The sequence below is a fragment of the Pteronotus mesoamericanus genome, unplaced genomic scaffold, assembly GCF_021234165.1.
Source record: "Pteronotus mesoamericanus isolate MK-2021 breed Mesoamerican mustached bat unplaced genomic scaffold, CSHL_Meso_final scaffold_118, whole genome shotgun sequence".
Classification (NCBI taxonomy): domain Eukaryota; kingdom Metazoa; phylum Chordata; class Mammalia; order Chiroptera; family Mormoopidae; genus Pteronotus; species Pteronotus mesoamericanus.
In genome coordinates this window covers 15,765,553-15,785,185 of record NW_026555301.1, presented here as the reverse complement: position 1 = coordinate 15,785,185, position 19,633 = coordinate 15,765,553, and the positions used below count along the sequence as shown (strand labels likewise).

Below are 19,633 nucleotides of genomic sequence, written 5' to 3'. Positions count from 1 at the left end.
TTTTAACACAGGTGATATTTATTCAGCATTATATTAATGTTCCTATCCATTGGGGAGTGAGGACACTAGCATGTTAAAAAGAATCAGAAATCGGCCCTTCGCCTTCCGAGAAGGCCTGTAGGCAGCAGCCATGGAGCCCAGGCAAAGTGGCCTGGTCCTAACGCCCACTTCCTCAGGGACTGGCAGTGGCGCTTGGCCTTGCCACGTGCGTTAACCAGTGGGGGCAGAAAATGGCCCAGCAAGCCAAAGCATGACACATCCCCTTGCGTCAGGACCGATCTGTCCCATACTGAAGTGCCGGACAGTAAGGTACCACACCGAAGGGTGAGCCGGCTTGAGCTTCAGCTTGGAGGAGGAGTACGGGGAGACCGACATCCGCAAAAAGGCTGTCTAGGCCGTCGGCAATTCCATGGATGAGAGGAGGCGGGATAAGTGCACCAGTCCTCGCAGGCCCACCTGCGTGGGCTGAAGGAATACAGCTCCGAGCTCACACAGTTCCCTAGGAAGCCCTCCTACCCCAAGGAGGGAGACAATTCTGCTGAAGAACTCAAGCGGCCACGCAGCTGATAGGACCAGCCATGCCCATACAGAATGTCTTATAAGGAGAAAGCCAGGGTCATCACAGAGGAGGGAGAGGAGGTACGCGGTTCTCCAGCCTTCCCGGGGCCCGCGCTGATGCCCGGCTCTTTGGCATCGGGGCAAAAGAGCCAAGGAGGCTGAAGAACAGGATGTTGAAAAACTAAAGTGCTGTTGGCTACTTACAGTTTTTAAAAAAAAACAAATTAATCCAAATATATAAATTTATTTTGCAGAGTGAAGTTTAGAAACACTACAAGGTTAAATTCAAATTATAGGCATCTCATGAGCAAAAGTATTTAAATATTTAATGTTTTTATATAACGTGCCAAAAGCTAATATTTAAGTACTATATATTAGGCACCATTAATGTGGTTTTATAGAATTGATAATAAACTGAAACAAAACTAATATTATTTTTTCTTTAAGAAAGGAAAGAATTGGAAAAGGCAAAACAAGGGTTAAAGGGGAAGGAAGAATCAAGAAACCAAGATATAGAAGGTAATTGTATCAGAGTAACTTGTTGCTTCCAAGGATTTTAAATATCCACACCAGAAGACTCATATTGTGAAACTTGAATATGTGTTTACAGAACCACGGTATGAACAATCTTTAAGAAACCAAAACAAATTTAAATAGATATTAGATTAAAATTGGCAAGTGTCTCCAGTTTTAAAAAGTAGTCATTACAGAGTGATGAACTTGATACCAATAACCAGCAATATGAGCTCTATCCAGAAGGTATCCAGCCATGTACTATGAAAAATAGAGACATTTATTGAAGAAAATACAAGATACAAGAAACATTGTACACAGGACAATGACACCTCAGTCCCCATCAAAGTAGGGACCTGGGGACCCCACGCAGGTCTCCCAATTGCTATCTGCTGCCCCTTCCTATTTTCCTGAATCTCATAAAAGTTCTGAAATCTCTTCCCTTTCAAAAGTGATTTTAGTTTGGGGAAAAACCAGAAGTCACAGGGTGACTTGATGTTTCACCAAAAAATTATGCAGGAGACATGATACATAAGCAGTGCACTGTTGTGCTGAAGCTGCCAATCACCAGTTGCCCATAGCTGCGGCCTTCTGAATCACCTGAATAGTTTCTGTGGCGGAATGTTCAAGCTTAACACAAAATTTGATATAGATTCGTTGTTTTATTCACTCAGTCATTTTGAATTAGAGGGCCACACAATACACATGCTCACTCAACAGTGTCTACTGCCCCCACTGACTAGTACAGTGAAGTCATCATTGTTCACATATGCACATTCCAGTCCACTATCTTTGGCTGCCAGGTTACACTGATGTCTTGCAAACTTGTATTAACAATGGATGGACTTTTTCTGGACAGACCTCTTACTTTAGAACAGTTTATTAAAGAGTTTGTGAATATTTTTTTAAAGCAATCACTAGTTACCAAGCATATGTTCCCTAAAAATAGGCCTTAACATTCACATTTTCTTTTCTTTTCAGTAAGAATATCAGGTAGCTGTAATATATTAGGAATCAAAATCCTTGAGTTTGTGAGGCTGTGGGCAAGTCACTTGATTAGGGACTAAATATCCCAAAGTATTTTCCTTACAAGTCACTAACAGCTGTTTGGCTAGAAAAGTTTCATGGTGAAACATACTGCAGAGATAGTTTAACAAGGATCAGTAGGTTTCACTGCAGAACTTCTCAGTTTTTAGTAAGTCCGTGGGCATTGTCAGTTTCTGAGAGTGAGCTATGGCATGCAGTGTTTCTCAACTTGATTGCACAGAGAGCAAGAATGTTTATTTATTTGTTTGATTTGTTTGTTTTCCAAAGTATCTTACAGACCAGGCTTCTGCAGAATTCTTGAGAAATACTATTCTGAAAGCCCCCTTCAGTTCCAGTATTTTATGATTAGACATGGTTAATTATAAAGTATTATAGTCAATATCATCACTTTTGCTACAAGTAAATCTCATGGTATAAAAATGTGTCAGATTTTTACTAAATACAAAAACAGTTAAAACCAAAATACATCATAGTTTTGAACTCTGGAACTTCCACATTAAATTAAAATGATTCAAAACCCAATTTCAGACTGAATTTTAAGGCAAACTGAGATTCAGTTAAGCTTATTTTCCTATTAGTTTTCATTCCAGGAGCTACTAAAGTATATATCCTGGTGGGTTATAATTCATTCCACTTAAATTGCATGTTAATTCACTTATAAAAAGAAGCAGGAGGACAAGGGTTAAGAGGTAGAGAGAAATCAGCTCCTTTATAATTCTGTTCAGTAATCCTGCGTCCTTAATTAGATGAGAGAAACCTTTTAACTTTATTCCATATTTGGAAGGAACCCTGAAATATGTTCCAGATACAGCACAAAAGGAATAAGCTTTAGCAGACAGTATCATTCTATACCTAAAAAATCCTCTAATCACATTTAAATTCTAATATACTTTTTAAGTCTTATTAACAAAATACTTTATAGTATTCATCAAGACCTTCTAAGGCTAATTTACTTTTTATAATCTATACATGTGCGGTAGATTCTGCATATACCAATCTCTCTACTTAAAAAACAAAGGGATTCCTCTTCTTCCCACATCCCACTCGCAGGGCCCTGGGCTCCGACCAAGACTTGCGGGGAAATCTGCAGCTCCCCTGCGCTTCCCTCAGGTTCCTCAGTTCTGAAAAAAGGAGTTTACCCTGTGTAAACTGCCAACTCCCACATCTCTGTTTACCTAGCATTTCAAAAATACCCTTCTTTGCCAGATATTTTATAATCACCTTGATCTAAATCTAATCCGGACAATAATCTGGCAAAGAGACAGGGAGGAGGTTGTCACCCTACCCTTGGACAAGTGAGGCCTCTCAGCTGCTCAGTAGAGGGAAGAATTAGGAGCTTGTTTTCTAACCACTCCCCTGGTGCTTCCTGCTCCACCACGTGGCTCACCACAAAAGGCTGTGGTCACAGTTTGCAAAGAGCAAGGTGATTTACTTTAGATTCTGAGCTCACCATTTATTTAGGATGGCTTCAGGCAAGTTACTTAACCTCTCTACATCTTAACTTCCCAAACTGATAAATGGGCATACTGTGAAACACACTTTATAGAAAGATAAGGACTTGTTTTGTACATGTAATAAACCAACCTTGGATTTTGATACATAATAAATACAATTCATCGATTTGCTGAAGTTTCTATTAATTTGTTTATTCACCCAAAAAATATATATTGACTACACACAGCGAGCCAGACAAAGCAGTCACAGTCACTGCTTTCATGGATTCTGTAGCTATTTTATTATAATTATTAGAAGTCACAAGAGCACTTAGATGAAAAGACTAGAAAGCTGAAGACTAAGAAAAAACTAGAAGCGAGAGTAGTACCCTATGATAGGGGAATGGCATACACCTAGGTAGGCTAAAGTATTTTAAAATAATAATGATAATGCATCAGAAAAATTAAGCTTATTAATTAATACTTTTCTAACAGTATTCATATCCCTGTTTTCCAAAACCTCTCTTCATCTTTTCAAACTGATTTCTTGGTAGCAGAATTTTCATTATGCCCCTTAGGTTTAAATAAGTTATTTAAACCACTATCTTAAGTTCTCAATTAGATAGAGAAAACAAATCAAGGGACATCCAAGATCTTGGAAACATATCATTTGGAAATGGCAAGTAGCTTTTATCTTGGGTGTGCAGGTATAGTTTTTCTAAAAGATCGAACAAATTCATTTTAATTTGGCCTTTGATTGGTTTCTGTCTTGAGGCGTCTTATTATAAATCACAATTGAGACTCTCCTGAGCAGTTTTTGCGTTGTGCTCAGAAGTCATGTTCTTCCCCTTGGTTCAGTAATGTTTTCAGTACATTTGAGAGGTGATTTTTAATGATAATGGAATAGATGGGAATAGGTATGAACAATACAGGAAAGGCTGACATTACTGGAAATGATACAAAGCAAAATCATTGTAAGATCTTAGGATCCCTTTAACCTTATGTGACTGCTAAAGAATCGGAGTCTGCTCTCCCTCAACTGTAATAATACATAAAAGTGATTATTTATCTTTACAACAGATATAAACATTGGGCATTTTTCCTGAGAGTTCTCCAATTCATTGACTTGAGGTATGGACTGCTGTCGAATACCCCTTCGACATTAGTAGTTTGTGTCACAAGGTAATGTAAATCTTAGTCCTCATATACCTCTTAGTGGCTGCCAAAGGCCATTATAATTACAGATAATAATATTTGCTCACCCATTACATCACATGTGCAAAATAAACAAAGGCCACACTGAGCAGGGTCTCCCTTCATCTGGGCTCCACCCCTAAAACACAGCACAGCTCAGAATATACATTGGAAACTCTGAAAGTACAACTCAGTTCCACATTTACTGAGAACAAACCCTATTCGAGTGCCGTATAGAATGATTAAGACATGTTCTCTGTTATAGAAGGATTTATCATCTAGCAGGGAAGATATCAGTAGACAATTGCAAGGATATGTGGTAGATAATAAGATGGCCTGGGAGCTTCAGGCACAATGAAGAACATGTTTAGATCAGTTTCATTGGTTGAATGAATGAAGGTGCAGAAGTATGAGAAAAACTTCCAGGAAAATAAGATGCTTGAGCTGATTCTTAAAAGTAAACAAGAGATCCCAAGATAAAAGAAGTAGGGGAAGTGTTCTAGGCAGAGGAGACTGCATGATCACAGACAAAAAGTGTGAAGTGAGAGGAACTACAAGTATTTTAGAGCAAGAGCATAAAGTGTTAGGTAGAAAGGAGCAAGAGATGAAACTGAACAGGTAGAGGAAAGTAACAATTTATAAAATATTTTTGCTAAATGAAAAATCTATTTTTTTTAAATTTGAAAAAATATAGTAACTTGCAAAGCTTATTTAAACAATATTTTTTTTCATTTTATCCCATGTCTCTAGTTCATGAAGATTTCCATTGAAATATTATTTTATCCATGGAACTGTTCCTGCCCTCCACCACCTTGTATCTATCATACCAAATCTATTGGTTTCTACTTTACAGTATATGCTTTTGCATAAATAATATTTTACCTCCCTTCCTTTTCCTTCATCTTAAAACCATCTTTCACGTTAGGATTTTCACACAGGTCCTAGTCTCATAGTTTCTCAACTGAATGAATTTGTGTGATACTTGCACTTTTCTAACTAAGCATATTCATTCACATATTTTCCTGAACTAACCATGTGAAGTAATGTTAATAGCACACTTCGCCCTCTAGATGGAGTGCGAGGCACTTCTTTTCACTCCACCTCTGAGTAATTCTTTTCTTGTGGGTCAAGGACAAAACAAAATCTTCATAGATATATAGTTAGGTCATTAACCATGGGGTGTAGCTTTCAAGAGACTGGGTGTAGATTTTATGGGTAGTATAAATAAAATTGTATGGAGGAAAATTTTGTTTACTTTTAAAGATCCTTACCTTCTCATGCACATCATATGAAAATACCTTGCTAAGGTTTACCTCTCCCCTTGAAAGCCAAGAAAGAATGAAGAGAGGCTTAAGGCATACACACACACACACACACACACACACACACACACACACACACACACAGAAAGCAAGTGTACAGCAGGATACATAAGCCTTCTACTGGTCTAGGGAAAAATGCTTATCCTGCCTGTTTTACTAGGTTTACTTTACTAGGTTAAGAAACCACATAATCACCTTGGCACTGATACACTTGCTTTGAGAGCTTCCCATTCATTTAGTTCTTGGGGCCCCTGACCCTCCCAGGACTGAATTTAATGACATCGGCATTCAGGCAGCAATCACATACAAACATGACTAATAGTAAGTGGAACTGGTATAATCAGCCTCTCAGAAATAATAAAAACAGCATCAGAAAGATAAATTCATTTGCTTAAGGTCACAAATATAATTAGTTTTGAACAAATAGCCACAGCATGATTTATAATAGTTCAATAATTATATCATTTCAGCATGAACTCTAACTTTCAATGAACTTTTAATTTAATAAAAATAAAAATAAGTTGAGAAAATTAGGATATCAGACCACCCCAAAAGGAAAACTATTTTACAAAGATAATGGAGAGTATTTTTGCTGCATGGGGTTTTTGTTATGCCTTGTTTGGTTTTTCTAAAATAATAACAAGACTCTTGAGTATATCACTCAATTCAAATCTCTTTGGAAGTTTGGCTGGCAAGTTTTCAGGAAATCAGGAGGTCATATACTTAGGACTACATTTAATTGTCCTGATGCCACAGAGCACCAGTGTTTGAAAAGAGTGAAAGTACCTACTTTTTATGCAAATTATTTCTGTTTAATACTCATGTGCATTTTTCTTACAAAATAGGACTACTTTTAAAATCAGGACCAAAAATAATTAATTTTATCCTAAGTTAACATACACATTCCACTAACACAAAAACACACATGCATTTATGTGCAGACATGCACATGTATGCATATTCATACAGTGAGCATAAGCCTTACTCTTTTCCTGATTCACTTTAGCCTCCTTTCTTTTTCATTCTCTTTCTCACCTATTCTCCATTCATGGTGAGATTTAAAATTGTTAAGAGATGGTGATGAGGCAGAAGCTTGGAGGAGGTAGAAAAGAGAATTTTGTAAAGGAGTACAAGAGGATTTGTGGAAAGTTGGACAAAAATGACAAGAAATGAAAAGAGTTGTTAGCTAATAGCATTGGATTCCTTTATTACCCACCTCAAGCATAATTTTAAGGTACTATAATCCTATCAAAATTTCCTCATTGCAAACAGATGTATATCAGAAAGTACATCAGCAAAGTAATCACTCCATGCTGCATCCAATGTTACAATTCTAAAAAAATTGAAAGTGAAAATTGGGGTTTCATTATTACATTTGATCCCAATATCATAAATGTGATTTATAACTGGTACGATATCACTAGGACCAACATGTCTAGATTAATAATTCATAGAATCAGAGGATTTCTGCTTCTGGGAAAGATATAGCTCAATGCTCCCACTGCAGCAACTAGAAAAACGAGTGGAAATAACTCAACGTAAAAAGAAAAACGCCCTGGTTGGTGTGACTCAGTGACTGAGCACTGGCCTATGAACCGAAGGGTTGCTAGTTCAATTCCCAGTCAGGGCACATGCCTGGGTTGCAAGCAGGTCCCCATTTGGGGACACATGAGAGGCAAGCACACATGATAATTCTTTCCCCCTCTTTCTCTAAAATAAATAAATAAAATCTTTTTAAAGAAGACAAGAAAAAAACAATTCAATTACAAAAAAGGGCAAAGGACCTGAACAGGCATTTCTTCAAAGAAAATATACAGATGGCCAACAAACATATGAAAAGATGCTCAACAGCACTAATCATCAAGGAAATGAAACTCAAAACCACAATGAAATATCACTCCACGCCTATCAGAATGGGCCTTTATCAAAAAAGTCAACAAGTAACAGGTGTTGGCAGGGATGTGGAGGCAAGAGAACCCTCACATACTGGTAGTGGGATTGTGAATTAGTGCAGCCACTATGAAAAACCCTCAAAAAATTAAGTCAGTGTGGAAGACCCTCCAAAAATTAAAAATAGAATTACCATGCAACCAGCAATTCCACTTCTGTGTATTTATCCAAAGAAAACAAAAACACTGATTCAAAAAGTATTCACCCCCCCACGTTCATTGTAGCATTATATATACAATAGCCAAGATGTGGAAGCAACCTGTGTCCATTGATAGATGAGTGGATAAAGAAGATATGATTTTATGTATGTCTGTATACAAACACACACAATGGAATATTACTCAGCCATAAAAAGGGATGAAATTTTGCCATTTGCAACAACATAAATGGACCTAGAGGGTAAGATGTCAAGCGAAATAAGAAAGACCAAATACCATGATTTCACTTATGTGTGAAATCTAAAAATAAAACAAAAACAATACAAACAAAACAAAATAGAGACAAACATAGATACAGAGAACAAACTGATGGTTACCATAGGGGACAGGAATGGGCAAAAAAGATGAAGGGGGCTAAGAGGTACAACCCTCCAGTTATTAAAAAAGGTCACAGGGATGTAATTAATGAACAGTCAATATTATGGGAATATAGTTAATATTATGGTAATAACTTTGTATGGTGACAGATGTTCACTCATCTTATTGTGGTGATCCCATCATAAGGAATATAAATGTCAAATCACTGTGTCGTACACCTGAAACTAATATATTATATGGCAATTATACTTTAATAAAAACTAAACTAAACACACACGAACACAAGAAAAGAGTGGGTAAATTACAAAAAGCATACTTTAAATACAGCAGAGTGGCATGGTTGCAACACGAACTAAATTAATTGGAATTCCAGATTAGGAGAAGTCTTCCCAGACTGAGATGCCTATTGCCAACTATTTTCTTATGAGAGGGAGGAGAGCTCTTGGCTGATAGGGGGTGAAGACTCAAGGAAAATGAAATCAGCAAGGATTCCAGCAGTCAGATGGGATGAATAAAAACTTGAAGTACTCAAAATGAGGCCAGTTTTTCCCCCAAAGGACTCTTGCTGGATTTTGGCACTACAAGTAGGAGGTTGGGGAAACCAAGGAGTTTGAAAGACAAAGTGAAATTTCCTGTAATTTCATAATGCTAAGGAAAAAAGTCCCTTTAGAAGGAGGTCTCAAAGACATGTCTCCATTAGCATCCTCATACATTTATAGTAGGAGGAGAAATCAGTACTTCCACATTGGAAACCTCCTTGACAGAATCCAATCGAGTAAACATGTGTACACTATGACCCAGGAATTCCACTCCTGGGTATTTACACAAGGGAGATGGCATATACCCGTCTAAAAGCTTGTACAAGAATATTTATAGCAGCTTTATTTGTATTAGCCAAAACTGAGGGGGAATTCTAGCCACATGGATAAGAAGTAGCATGTTTATACACTGTAATACACAGCAAATATAAGAACAATTTCTCATTATTTGCATCAACATGAGTAAATCTCACAGACAACATGTTGAGGGAAAAATGCCCAAAAAGTATACTATATGATTCCATTTATATGTCGTTCAAAAATAAGAAAAACAAATCTATGATTATACAGGTCAGAATTAGTTTCAGGAGGTATCAACTGTCAGGGGCCTAAGGAAACAGGCTAGGGTGCTGGAAATGTTCTTTATCAATCTGGTGGTAGTAATTTGGCTACATATATACATAAAAATTCATCATGCTGTACACTTAGGTGAAACTTCAATAAAAATACAAAATACATAGACTCAATTTTAAAACTAGAAAGAAGCTTAGTGATCATCTTAGCCAACTTTTGTTTTACAGGTGAGGAAACAAAGAGAAAAACTAAGAAGCTTGTTAACGTCATCCATGCAGGTAATTTACTCATTTATTCCACAGGTAATGAATGGGCGCTTGCTCTATGCTGATAAAGTATTAGTTTACAGGTCAAACAAGACAAACACATGACCTGCTTTCATAAACCTACAGTTTAGCTGTAGAAGCAGAAGTTAAACAAAAAAACGTAAAAATTAAATATATAATTCCATTTTGTGACAAACGTGAGGGGCCAGCATAGGGTGTTTTTAGCAAGTGCACCTGGAGCTGAAACTTAGCTCACCTGACTGACAGATACTGCTCTTTTGACTTGAAAATACTGCCTTTTTCCATGAATTTTGAACTTTTTAAAAACTAGAAGCAAATCATAGCCATTTATTAATTTCCCCAGTGTTCAAAGGACAACCCTTATTTGTAAAGCATAAGCAAAACTGTAAATAAATTTTAAATGATCACTGTAAGGTAAAGAGAGGCCATCTGGCTTCCTCACTCAGATGTCTGGGCAACTAAGGGAAGCAGTTTCCCATAACCCTGAGAGTGGGCCTGATAAGTAGTGTTCTTGAGTCTGGGTCCGTAAATAGTTCCCATAGTCTTGAGTGGGCTCACATGCGTGGGATGAAGCTCTGTTACATAAGTCTGTTGGCGCCCTGCTGGCTTTGTCTGTTGCCAGTATATTAGGAGTAGGGACATCCTGCTGGTAGAGTGCAAGGGCCACACTGGGTGCCAAGCAGGGGGCAGGTAACATACAGTGTGACACGCAGCTTGCAGCGTGCATGGATTGTCCATCCTTGAATAAGGGTATGTCAGACATCCCAATGGTTCCGTGAATAATTCTTCTGTCTGCACGAATCCCAGGAACACGTCAGGCCTTGAAAGGTTGCAACACAATCACTTTCTCCCAAGATTTGTACCCCAAAATTAATTTTATCCAAGAAGGTACTGTTAAAATCTAAAATTATTGGAATTAAAATTTGTTTCCTGTTTGTTAAATATCTTTGGATTCATAAATTGTATCATCTGGCAATATTTCTCAACCACTTTCCATCGACAGAACAGCCCCTAGTGCCTATTTATTTGATACTTATATGGATCCAGTGGTTATATATCAGCCAACATAGAAAACAGAACTGAGATAAATCAATCTCAAGACAACCAACATATCTGTAATAAAATTGAACACACTACACATCTGATTTTTAATGGACTTACAGTCTATTATGCTGGGGATTGGTTCTGAAAGGCCCCCTGCTGCTTAGCGTCTGTCTGGGGCTGCCTGCCTCTGCAGAGAGATGCATCCAGTTTCCCTGCAACAACGCGCATCATTAGTAACCCCAGATTTCCTTGATAAGAAATAACTGTAATACTAGTGTCTTAAGTTTGATTCACTGAGAAGTAGACCTGGACACAAGGATATAAGTGAAAATAGCTCATTTGGGAGCTTACCCTAGGGAATACCAGTAGGAAGAGGGTGAAGTGAGAAGGACAGGGGTATGCACACCTGGGACTCATAAGGCTGGCTACCGCTGGGAGCCTGTGGACCATGCTGCAGGGAATCCACCTGAGAGGCTGGGGCTGGGGCTGGAGTACTTAAGCACCAACTTCCATTAATCATCATTAGAGAGTTACGCTTGGGGATTCAGCCCCCTGGTGCTTCCAGCCCCCTGGTGCTTCCAGCCCACCGGTTATGTGGACTGAGCACACAGCTATAGCCAGAAAAAGAACACAGGCCTAAAGTGACGTGTATTTGCAGTAAGAAGCCATCTGTGTACAGGGAAATGGCAAATGCTAAAGCATATGGATGGCCACCAACAGTGGCTACACATCTAACTCAGTGGAGCATTAGCGCAAGTGTATGCAAGAGAATCGATTCTTAGACATCAGGTTCAGGCTTGTGGGGAAAGCACTGATTAATTGGTTGAGTAGAAATCAAGTGGGAGGGGATCTACTGTACAACAGTCGCTTGCTTTAAAAATTGAAAAGCACTATAGGAATAAAGATTTTTTTTTTCCCTTCACTCAGGCTGTGGGCCATCTGTGGCCCAAGTCTAATACTCAAAGGAATCACTTTTCTCAATAGAACGTCACCCTGGGTCTTCAAGTGGTGCAAAGGTCTTCCTCGTCAGCTTTATCAAAAGAATAAGTGAATAATGATCATGTAAGGTATCAGGGATTCTATATTAAAACTATATACAGATTATATATATTGACAATTTATTTTTAACTTAGTGAAAGGAAAAATTAAGTGGAAACTAAAGGAATGGTTAAACTTTAAACAAATCTTTATTACATTATTTTCTCATACACTCCTCTAAGGTTAAGAAAAGGGACTATGAAATCCATTAAGAGGTTAGTATCCTTGGGGGTTTTTAACTAGGTCGCTCAGCTCAAGATCATACCATGTCCCTTTTCTCTAACAGAAGAAGTCAATTGCATAATGTTATTTCCCTTGCCCCACCTCCTGATTTTCTTCAGTTATATGTTTATATTGTCAAGCTATACCGACTTACATTCTTTAGCCTAATTTCAGACTTAAGGAATATTCACTTTATATTTAACCGAAGGCACTGCTCCTTACCAGTCCTTTTGCTACAGCTTCCCCATTCCTACATTCTTTATTTTTATTTAGGTGAGCTAAAGTTCATGGTCAAGCAGGTTTTTTTCAAGGAAGGCTCTTGAGTACTGGTAACCCTTAAGACTTATTGTTTTTATTCCTTACCTTTATTCTTGAGTGGCATCTTGGCCAGGAGTAATACCCTTACTTCACACTTTCCTTCCTTCAGACCTATGTTGTAGCCTTTTTTCCCCCTTATGTTAGCATATGGGATGTTGTCTTGAAGTAGTCGTATGCCAGCCTGAAGTTACACCTTTGTAAGTGACTCACTCTCAGCCTAGAAGTTTAAGGAATTACTCCTTTATTCTGGGGATATTGCTTTTGAGCATTCTGTGTCCTTTTCCTTAGAATATGATGAGGAGATTTTTTAAATATGGACTTTCTGTCATTCTTTTGTCTTTCTTCATTTCTGTGAGAGGAGCCTGTTACTTCTGAGAGAAGCCCCAGTCCTATTTCATCTATTTCTTCCCAATAGTCATTCCCATTATTACACTGTAGCCAAAAGACAAATGATAAAACCACCCACTCATTTGTCTTTCTCCAGGCCTTGGTCAGGACTCTGTGGGCTCACCTCTGTGGCTTCTGAGGAGGAGGAGGAAGAGGAGTGGACTGCCATGCTCTGCTGTGATCTTCCAGTTTGTTTCCTCTGGAGTCTCCTGTTTTTTTCCTTAGCATTCACTTTTACTGGGTAATGGAGCATTTTCTATAGATGATTATTTTTGTTGGCTCTTGACTGCTTTTGTTACCTTACTTACACAGAAAGGTATTCTGTAGGCAGTTTTATTCTTCCATCTTAATATAGCTATTCCTAGAATTTATGTTCTTGAGCTCCCTCAATAATTCACAAAGTTCCCTGAGTTCAAGACCAGTGATTCATGGGTTCTTCTACCCAGCAGTACTCACTTTTCACCACCTATGAGGCAAATATAGATTTACAGTTGTGAGTATGCAAAACATAGTTTATTATTGTATTATTATCTATTAATTATTGTATTATTGTATTTTATATGAAAAACTGTAAACTCCTTTCACCCCACCCTGTTCTCATTCTCTCTGTGACTCAGTGTGACGTCATCTGCAACAGGAGAATGAGATCTTTCTGGCTGCATCTTATTGTGAGGTAGTAGTGATGAGACAAATGAGGTAATGCATAATAATAATTTCAGAAGACTTTCTCACCCTCAAGAGAGATATTATTATTGTAGCTTCCACTTTCTCCAGGCATGTGTTAGTCTTTACTGTTTGAGTAATATAATGACAAAACTAGTTAAAAGATTTTTCAGAGATTTCATTCTCTACTGTATTTTACTACAATAGCTGCTGCAGTGGATAAATTTAAAATTCCTTCTTTTTGTGTTGTTTTTGCATAGAGACCCAAATCTTTGAAAATACTCTGGATGGCATAAATTCAATGATTATTTTTAAATGGCTGATTGATTGATTCATAACCTGAAATCCCACTATAAGGGAAGACTGGTAGCTCAAAGAGAGAGAGAAAAGAAAAGAAGAAAGGATGAAGCCCAAAAAACAGTAAGTTGTTTTACAATACTGTTCACACTGGGTAGATAATTACACAAAAGTAAAGTAATGTATGAGGATTTCTCTCTTCGGTTCTACCTGAGATGCATAGAAAGTGAGAAATGAACACCTCATGGGGAGGCCATGTGTGCTTTACCACATAAATCAAGAAGATAGAAGACATTAAATAAGTGTTCCCACTAATTCCTAAAACCAAATGCTGTGTGCTGGTTTATGACAACCAGGGGAATCCCACCTTATCCTATGTCAAATAACATTCTGTGGGCCCCTTCAGAATCCAATAACTTTATCTTTATACTGAGAAACAAGTAAAATTTTAACAGGTGTATTTGTTTTTATGGCTGAGCTTCTTAGGATTCTGTCAATATGGCACTTACTGAGTTCAGGGGTTGCTGAATTTTCTTCTTCCAAGACTTTATCTCCATTTCCTGCTTTAGACTTTCCATCTCAGAAAGATCATGAAAGACACTCAACTTCCTAGATGTACTTATCTTTACTTTCTGGGATTGAAGGTCACTTCTTAGCAAATGTCCTTTTCTGTTCCAGCCTCAGGAACCATCATCCCCCAGCTTTCCTCAGACAGTTACAGTGATGGTTCATTAAAGAAGCACTTTCCTAGGTCATGATATCTATGAATCCAGAAAACAGCCTTAGGACATCTCAGGGTGCCGTACGAATGTAAGATCCCATGTATAGAATGAGCCATAATGGTAGGACATAAAAAACTTATGCTTAAAATGCCAACATATTTCAAAGTTGGATATATTTTATTTACAAATAACATTTAGATACAGAGGTTAGTCAGATGTCTCCAAAGATCTCCAATGTATTAGCACAGGCACACAAGAGAATAAAGGTAGCATATTTATGTGTTTCTCTATGACAGCAAGAGCCAAGGTTGGTTATATCCAGAAGGCTTTGTAGACATAGCGCCAGATTACTTGCAAACTACAAACATTAGGTTTATATTTTATTTATGAATACTCCTGAATAATTTTACTTAATATCTTCATTCCTACTCTCTACACTATGCAATTATATCACATAACTGATATACCATCAGCTCAATTTAAACTCATTCTTTAATTGTTATGAGTTTTTAAAAAAATTTTTTATGAATAAATTGTATTTAAATTTTATGTCCTCTGCTTTCTCCCACAGCCATTCTCCCTGTGAATTTATTCCATGTGTGCGTTGTGTGAGATAGTCTAACAGAGCTGATAAGAGACTGATAAGAGGCTTATAATTCACTTAAGTATTATTATCAATAGTCCTTTCTGAAAAAAAAAGTAACATTGGAATTTTACAAATATATCTTAATATCATTCATACTTTATATACAAATACTTGGCTTTTTAAAAAACTATCAAATGTAACCACTGATACTCTGAAGCCAAAAGGTTTATTACACAGGTCAAAATCTTCCTCCTTGCTTAGTAACACCAACTCAATAACTGTCGTGAAGCCCAAGAAATGGGACTCTAAAGACTCCAGAAAAATCTGCATTATCCACAAGGAAATGAAGCAGAAGTCATAGTGTTGAAACAGAGAGCTTTATTCATACACACACATATATCTCTGTAACTGCATTCACAACACTGTCACTTTATTGTTCCCACTGTATTTTTATGCTTCAGAGAGTTCTTTTAAATGGTCTCTTCATTTTGTTATTCATTTCTGACATATATATGATTTTCATAATCTCAAAAAAATAGTTCTAGTTTGTGAATGGGAAAAGGAAAGTTCTTATTAGCAATGGACTAGTGCAAATGCATAGCCTGATGGCAACACAGCATTTATGGGCCCCAGAGATCTTTTCAAAGACACTGCACCCCAGAATCAGACCACGGTGTGTCTCAAGGATGGATCTACAGTTCTAACGGCCATTGATGGTGCTGCTAAAGAACTGAGTCATTGACAACTTATGTGTATAGATGTACTTGTCTTATTTTAATTTTGAAATGAAAAGAATCTATAATATTTCCAAATGATTTCTTCACAGAGAGTAAACACCAACTATTAAACAACTGAAACTAAAAGACAGTCCTTAAAAAGCTAAACTCCTCCTTTTTAAAAAGTAATATAAACATATGCCTTGATAAAATTCAGTGTTAGATTTTGCCTCTTCTTAATTTGACCTTCAATTCCATATTTGAAAGTGACTGAAACTTCATTCTTTCCCTTTTCCAGCAAGTCTTTTAAAACAATAATGAACACAGTGCTGTACTCGGTATTACAGCAAAAGGAACTGCTGGTTAAATTCACAGAAGGAATGCATAAAAGGCAGAAGTAAATAAACAAGACAGAATTATTGTGTTAAAAAGAACTTTAAAAATAAACTGTGCTGCAAAACTCCTTTTGCAATTACAGTGTCTTGTTTTGCCCTAAAATGTGTCAGAGGCACTGCATTAATATAAACAGAATCATCTAATGCACTTTTTGAAAACAGTGTTTCTCAACCAAGGGCTAGTATGAATTCATTCTACAGCTAGGAGCCAATGACACTTTGGTTTGCTTTAGTGGCAACATTTTGGTGACGCATCCTATACTAAGAGGAAGGCTGGAAGAGAAGCATACGACAAGCGCCAAATCCACTGTGTTACTTCTTTTCATGCTTCTTGGTTAATTCCCCCACGCCCAGCTGGAAACCACCCCGGTTGTCACTGTCTCTCTCTCCTCTCTGCTGACTCTCCCGGGAGACTTGTCGCACAGCTTGCAGGATGGCATTCTGCACGATCTGTTTGCTGGCTTTCTGCAACCTCACCTCTTCAGGCTCATTTCCAGTTTTCTCACCTAGACAAAAATATGAAAGGAGGTGAAAACAACAAAATTAATTTCAGGAATCGTGACAGGACGGGGCAGGTCAGAAAGGTTAAAGGGAAGGTGAGCCTATAAGAACGTGCTAGGTGGCCCAATTAATTGGGAGGGGCACTCCATAGCACATACTGCTCTTGCCTCCTCTTCTCCATTTCCAATAGGTTCTGTATTTGTTTGCCCCACTAATGTGCCCAACTTATCCCAGACTGTCAAATGCTAAGAATGGTCATGAGACATAGTCTTGAATGGTGGGGATTTTCTAATTAAAAGACAATGCAATCTACCCAATATTGATTCTTCCTCTTTTTCCTTAGTTAAAAACAAGGCAAAACCTTAATTTTATGTGGCGAGCGAGGTAACTAAGTATAGGTAAGTTCTAACCAATGGACAGAAGTTTGTTTAGTGAAAATTCTGTAAAAGGTTTTTAAAAGGTAATAGGCAGATAAAGGTCCTTTACCCTCTCCTCTCTTGCTGCCTGCAGCTCTGACACGTGGTTGTCATTATAGGGGCTCTTGCTAACCATGAGGGGACCTTCGGAATGGAAACCATGTTTGTGGATTTGGGAAAAAAATTAGAAGGAGCCTGAGATTCCAATGACCATGTTAGATCATATCAGTCCTTGGCTACTCATGCCTAGGCCTCTTTCATGTTAGAATAATATATCTTATAAGGCAGTGTTATTTTGGATTTTCTTCTACTATGCAGCAAACATTACTGACTCAGGAGAATGATCATGAATATAGGATTTGACTAAAGTGCAACTGTGAAAATTTAAATTCTACCTGCTCATATTTATAGTGACAAATAAAATCAGCATCGTTCCTTACTCAAAATCATTTTTTCAGATGTTTTCTCTATTTAAATACGCTGCTACCATGAAAATGCACTTTAAATTAGGGAAGGGTGGTTTTCGCCAGAATTGATTCATGAACAAGAGAATTTATACACCCATTAGAATAAAAGCACATAAGAGAATATTGAGTTGGTCTAAAACCAGACAGCTCTTACCCTTTTAGACATGGAATTGTCACTTATTCAGCACTTGTGTCACTAGAACAATCTCTTGAAGGATTTACAATCTAATAAATAAGGCAGGAAGAATCTATTGAACACTAGAGAACAATAGTTGTTTTGCTCCCCCCACCAAAAATAGTGGGAGAAAATCCTCAATCTGTACCAAACTGAGCAGAGAAGTCCAGAGGCACAATGTATAACAGACTGAAACTTTAAAGCAGTAGAGAAGAATACTTTAAATATTCTCTGTACAAAAAGAATGAACAGTCATATTAAGAGACACAACAATAAAGAATGAGTATTTTAAAATACTTCAGATCTGAGTTCGTTCTTTCTGCCACTTAAAGCCATGTGGTCTCGGGCAAGTCACCTTGCCTCTCCAATCCTGCTGGCACCTCTGTAAAAGAGGAAAGTGGTACCTATTTTAGTCTGGTTGCTATAGAAGTAAGTGACATAGCAACTATTCAGCACTTAGTGTAGTTCCTGAGCACTTGGTATCTACCATTGCATATTTTGGGGGTATAGAGTTAGGCTGTTGTAACAAAGAAACTCAAAACTAGAGCAGCTCACCATAGGGGGGGTATTTATTGCTCTCTCATGTAACAGCTCAGAGGTACTCCAGTATATAGGTGGTTGTGCTCCATTAGGTTACCTAAGGGCTCTATTTCCTTCCATCTTACTGTTCTGCCATTTCCTACTATGAATGCAGCTGATTAACTACTATGCCATTTGGGGCTGGAAGACAGCCAAAGAGAAAATGGAAGGCAAGCAATTTCCTTTTAAAGAGCTGTCATAGACATTGCAAACATTAGTCTGCTCACATTCTATTGAGGGAGACTGAGTCATGTGGTATCACACCTAGCCATATGAGAGGCTAGAAAATATAGTATCAAGCTGGACAACTATATGTCCTACTAAAACAAAGAAGCAATTAAGTATTTTTAAAAATTTCTTCCATGCAAGGGTGAATCCTCAACTGAAAAGGGAGGGAATGTACTTGCAACAGGTCTAATCTGATCCTCAGAGAGCTCTGTGCATCACTGGACAGCATAAGTGTGTGGACAAAGTCCAATATGTTCATGGTTGCTCTTGGAAAGAGTACTTCTGCCAAGCCAGATTATGCTTTAATTCTAAAAGACCCTATAATACTGTGATTTTTCTGTCTTTGGATGGAGGAAGGAAGAACGTAGAGATAAGAATAAGCTGATTCCTTAATGATAAAGAAAAGAAAATCTACTTTTAATTTAGCTGTGGCCCAATATTTAAATTGTCATGTCCTTATTCATCCATTATGAAGATAAATTGATTAGAAAGTCAAAGTCATTCTGTGCCAAGCTATTCCAGCAGATCTCTTTGGTGATTTGCAAGGTTGGTTTAACCCTCACTATTCTCATTACTGCTTTATCCTCAGTCATGAATATCTATGTGCAGTGGAGGGTGAGGGACAAAAAGAAGACAACTAGTTGGAACGGAGTGGGGGCGGGGAGTGAAGTTGATGGTAAAAGCCAGCTAGAGCACGTAGACAATAAAAACAAACAAAAAAATATATATACAAAACCACTAAAGACCCTGAATAGTCAAAGCAGTCTTGAGAAAGCAGGAGGCATCACACTTGCTGATTTCAAGCTGCAATATATTATAAAGCTACATTAATCTAAATAGTATTGTACTGGCATTAAAACAGATACATAAACCAAAGGAACAGAACCAAGAGCCCAAAAATAAATCAAAGCATACATAGTGACTAAT

The 19,633-nt window shown here is 37.6% G+C and overlaps 1 protein-coding gene and 1 pseudogene across 1 annotated transcript in view; one reads left to right on the top strand and one right to left on the bottom strand.

Annotated features, from left to right (window-relative positions):
- Positions 1-250: 250 nt before the first annotated feature.
- On the top strand, positions 251-14,679 carry LOC129081737 (60S ribosomal protein L13-like; annotated as a pseudogene).
- Positions 14,680-15,199: 520 nt separating this feature from the next.
- The window catches only part of AKAIN1 (A-kinase anchor inhibitor 1), a 75,812-nt gene continuing 71,378 nt past the window's right edge, over positions 15,200-19,633 (bottom strand). Inside the window, exon 2 of the mRNA XM_054587440.1 lies at positions 15,200-16,846. Within this exon, the coding sequence (XP_054443415.1) occupies positions 16,653-16,846 (194 nt within the window). The 3' untranslated portion in view covers positions 15,200-16,652. The remainder of the gene's footprint in view (positions 16,847-19,633) is intronic.